The following is a 4,447-nucleotide window of genomic DNA, read 5'->3' as shown; positions in this document are numbered from 1 at the left end:
ACCCCATATATCTGATTGTTTAAGTAGTAAACAGGCCATCTAAACAATAACCATAGGAACATTTTATTAATAAAATCATCACAACGAAAGGGACACTTGATATTTTGACAATTATTATGAGATTTCGTACATCTTTTGACAGTTACTATCTTTACTTCTCATTTGATTATTCAGATGGACGTGTCAAGCTCGTAGTTGATAAGATACATGACTTAATCAACCACGGAGTGGAGTTAGGCCATTCTGTCGTGACTAAACATAATACACCTTTTTATTGATGCCTTTTAATTTCCCTCTCTACTAACAAAGGCTTGTAGGTTCGCGTTCTAGAGTCGCGGATTACTACAATATCCTCATGTAGGTCTTCCATTTGTGTGTCACCTCCAAGAGAGATTTTGTAGAAGACCCATCTTCTCTTAAAACCTTAGCAGCAGCATCCTTGAGCTCTCTTATCTTGTACCGGACCTTCTTCCCTTCTTCCCCTTCCATTAAGCTCTTCACGACTGTTCCAATCTCTTGCCTCCTTATTACACCATCCTCTCCTACTTTAGGCCTCAATGCCACCTTTATATCTTCCACCAGCATCACTGCATTCATCTTTTGCTCTGCATAGAGTGGCCAAGCAATCAAGGGCACACCATTTACTAAGCTCTCTAATGTTGAGTTCCACCCACAATGGGTCAAGAACCCTCCTGTTGAAACATGGCTAAGCACCTGGGTTTGAGGAGCCCATGAAGGAACCACTAGTCCCCTCCCTTTAGTCCTCTCCAAGAAACCTTTGGGCATGAAAGGAAATGGGTCTTCAATACTTTGGTCACTAAAGTAGGCTGTACCCATTCCTATTTGAGAAGGGCTCCTAACAACCCATAAGAATCTTTGCTCACTTAGTTCCAACCCTGAGGCCATTTCATTCATTTGCTCAAATGAAAGAGCCCCACCACTCCCAAAACATACAAAAAGAACTGATCCATGGGGTTGATCATCCAACCACTTCAAGCACTCAGACTCACTAGCTCCATCACTTGAACCATTCTGTATGAGTGGTCCAACCGGGTAGACCGGTGGAATACCTGGGAATTCCCCTTCTTTCAAGACCTTGATAGCCCTTGGTTCCAAATCCATGAAGGTATTTAACATAATACCTTCAGCTAATTTGTAACGTTTGGAATGGTATAGAAGCAATTTGTAGGCCTCATCTGTTCTATCTTGTGCTGGTTCCAGGAAATCTCGTCCATGAATAGGTAAGCACCCAGGAATCGAAACCGGTTCACGAAGATCTCGGTACTCACAAGAGTAAATTGCATCTAATTTGGGCAAAAGGAAGAGCCATGATACCATCATAGCTGTTGTTGGAATGAAGATGTAAGGCAAAACATTGAATTCCCTAGCCACATCCAAAGCATCAGTACCAAAGGGATCAATCACTAAAGCAACAAGCCTAGTAGTGGTGATCAAGTTCTTCAATGTCTCACGAAAAGCAGGGATGGAACGGAACAGAGTGAGACAGATACGGGTCTCAATCTTTACATCTTCATCAAGGTCATCAAGGTTAACTGGAGGAAGAAATATTGAATTTATTCTTTTGGGGAGAGCATCAAAGACTGCTTTCTGGGCTTTAGGGGAAGAACCAATGTTTGGGATGGTAAAGGTGACAGAGAAATCATGGAGGTGAACAAGTCTCTTTGCAAATGCAACAAGTGGGATAAGGTGACCCATACCTGGTGAAGGTAGAAACACAATGTGAGGTGTTTGCTGGGCTTCTTCCATGGTGAATGGTTTCAGAAACATGTAGGTCTCCTAGCTGAATTGCCAAAAAGACTTACTTTTTAGATGGACTATAAGCTGAAGAACTGAGGAGCTGAGTGACGTTGTGAGAACTAGAGAAGAAAATTTTTTTGGTAAGTAGAACTAGAGAAGATATTGGTTTATATAGATGGGGCTCTCATATTATTTATGGGAAAAAGAACTCTGTGATGGAGTGTGGACGTTGAACCTAGTCACAGAGGGGGGGTGAAATGACCGCTCTGTCTCTCATGAAAAGTGAAAATAACCATCCAGTTGATTCTTCTGCATGTGCTCCCATAGGCCTCGTACAGACACAGGGGCTATGCTCCTTCCCCAGAGAACTTCTCCCATTATTTATTTTTTGGAGTTCTAAGGTTTGTCCAACTCTTTTGGATTTTTTTACCGAGTTTTCCTTCACCCACAATGAAAAGAGAACATCTTAAGTCATCATATATGACTCTTGACCCTTCAAGCTTCCATTGGACTGGGATATAGTATTTTTGACTTCGTACAATAGGGACAAGAATTTAATGATGAAACTCACTGGATTGGTCCACAAGTCCAATCGTAGGACTACATCACCTTCGATGAAGAGTTTCTCTCTTCACCCTGGGTAGGTGGCGAAAAATCACTCTCCTTATTGATTGTTTTGTCTAATTAATTTTTGGGAGAAAGAACGCTACCTAGTTGCGTACGGCATGCGGCCCCTACGCCCAAACACAGGGTCGGGCAAAATGACTGTCACGCCCCTATGGAATGGTGGAAATCCTTGGGGTCACAGTAGTCATTTTGCGTAGCCCTGTCTCTGGGTGCAGGGTCCGCGCACCGTACATGATCAGGCAGCGTTCTCTTTCCCTTAATTTTTATATAAATTGTATTATTGACAGCTCTCAAGGTGTCAAATAATTTTTAACCTTACTTCTTTGCCCTTTTAGTATAAGTACAGTTTTTTCGAACGAAGCTAAATATTGTCATTTCACATGTATACTCGAAAAATATGCACGACAATGATACCTTTTGATAATGATAATAATATGTCACTTTTAAATTTTTGAAAACCCTTTTATACCCTTAACTTAAAGATCTTTTGAGAATAAAACAAGAGGCAATTAAAATGTGTCAAGTTCTAAACACAACTATCGAGATCTCATTCAGACATTCTCATTTTTATATGTTTATAGTTTTTAAATAGGACTGAATTTCCTTTCACCCATTGTGAAGGAAGAGTCCCCTCATCATAGTCATCGAGAACACCAGATTGACATAGTGAAGGTAGTGTCAACCATATACAATAGAGGTGACCGTTAATGATAAAAAAGTTCAATCACATGATCACATCACTAGTAAAGAGTAGATGAAAACTTTATTCCTCCAAGGGAGTGGTAAAGGAATCTCTTGGACGGGGAACAAAGACAACCATATATTGGCAGCATTGATGATGTTTGTTCTAATGCATGCCTTGCACCGTTCACATACATAGGCTGCACTTATTTGTCTCCATTCTCTTAATTCATTTATTTTACAGAACTGTCACACCAAAGAGTTAAGAGGTAGTTTTTCTTTGTTCGTTGAATGGAACAGAACCTTGAACAACAAAGAGAGAGAGAGAGAGAGAGAGATTCTTGGACAAGTGGTTTACAATTCCATGTCATGATTAACTCATCTACTAAATTTAGGCTGCACTTATTTGTCTCCATTCTCTTAATTCATTTATTTTACAGAACTGTCGCACCAAAGGGTTAAGAGGTAGTTTTTCTTTGTTGGTTGAATGGAATAGAACCTTGAACAACACACACACACACACAGTTTCTTGGACAAGTGGTTTACAATTTCACATCATTATTAACTCATCCGCTAACAAAACTGAGAGAGAGAGAGAGAGAACAAGTTTCTTAGACAAGTGGTTTACAACTCCACATCATGATTAACTCATCTGCTAAATTCAGCCAAAACCAAGTATAGGCATGCATCCCCACGTGTATTCATGAGTGCCGACTATATTCTGAGTGTGCACCTTCTCATGCTCATATAATTTTCAAAAGTCTTACTTTACTTTTTGAAAAACTTCGTTTGGACTGAAACTTGACATATGAGTAAAGGCCTTAAACTCTATCGGTTCAAAAATTTGAGTCCTATCTGATCTATCATGTAGTAGATTTTTAGGGTCATTAGGAAAGACATCCTTACTGGTCCATTTAAGAGTAATGCCCTATTAAGAGATAATAAAAAGGTTTATGAAACTCCCAAGTTTGCACAAAAGTATATTTAATTATCAAATGAGCTGATGTTGACATGCCCTAAACCTTTGCAAATTTCCTATTGACATGCTTTGTTATTATCATTTATACGGGTAAAATAAATCGACCACCCAAAATGTGACACATGGACAATGAAGATCTCCAAAAGCATTGGTGAGTTGGACCCCCGTGCCAAGTCATAACTTCCCATACAAGAACCAATTCCAAATCAAGCACTTACTATTAGCATCCTACTCGGAATAGGAAATAAGCATCACCCTGCCATAAACGGTTCAAGAAGATCTATGAAAGTGGGATTGAACTCCCAAATTAGCAAGGAAATCACCCCAAGACCTTCGCAAACCCATAATAGGATTCTCCATGCATATTCCATCTCCCAAAAGGAAACTACTAATTGGGAAGAC

General features: G+C 39.8%; 1 protein-coding gene across 1 annotated transcript; it reads right to left on the bottom strand.

The window, feature by feature from the left end:
- Positions 1 to 342: 342 nt before the first annotated feature.
- On the bottom strand, positions 343 to 1,802 carry LOC122645003 (hydroquinone glucosyltransferase-like). The gene has a single exon (XM_043838357.1). It carries the CDS (start codon positions 1,786 to 1,788, stop codon positions 343 to 345), a length of 1,446 nt encoding a protein of 481 aa, XP_043694292.1. The 5' UTR covers positions 1,789 to 1,802.
- Between the last annotated feature and the right edge of the window lie 2,645 nt (positions 1,803 to 4,447).

The sequence above is a fragment of the Telopea speciosissima genome, chromosome 11 (assembly GCF_018873765.1).
Source record: "Telopea speciosissima isolate NSW1024214 ecotype Mountain lineage chromosome 11, Tspe_v1, whole genome shotgun sequence".
In the NCBI taxonomy this organism is placed as follows: Eukaryota; Viridiplantae; Streptophyta; class Magnoliopsida; order Proteales; family Proteaceae; genus Telopea; species Telopea speciosissima.
This window is presented reverse-complemented; position numbering and strand designations above follow the sequence as displayed.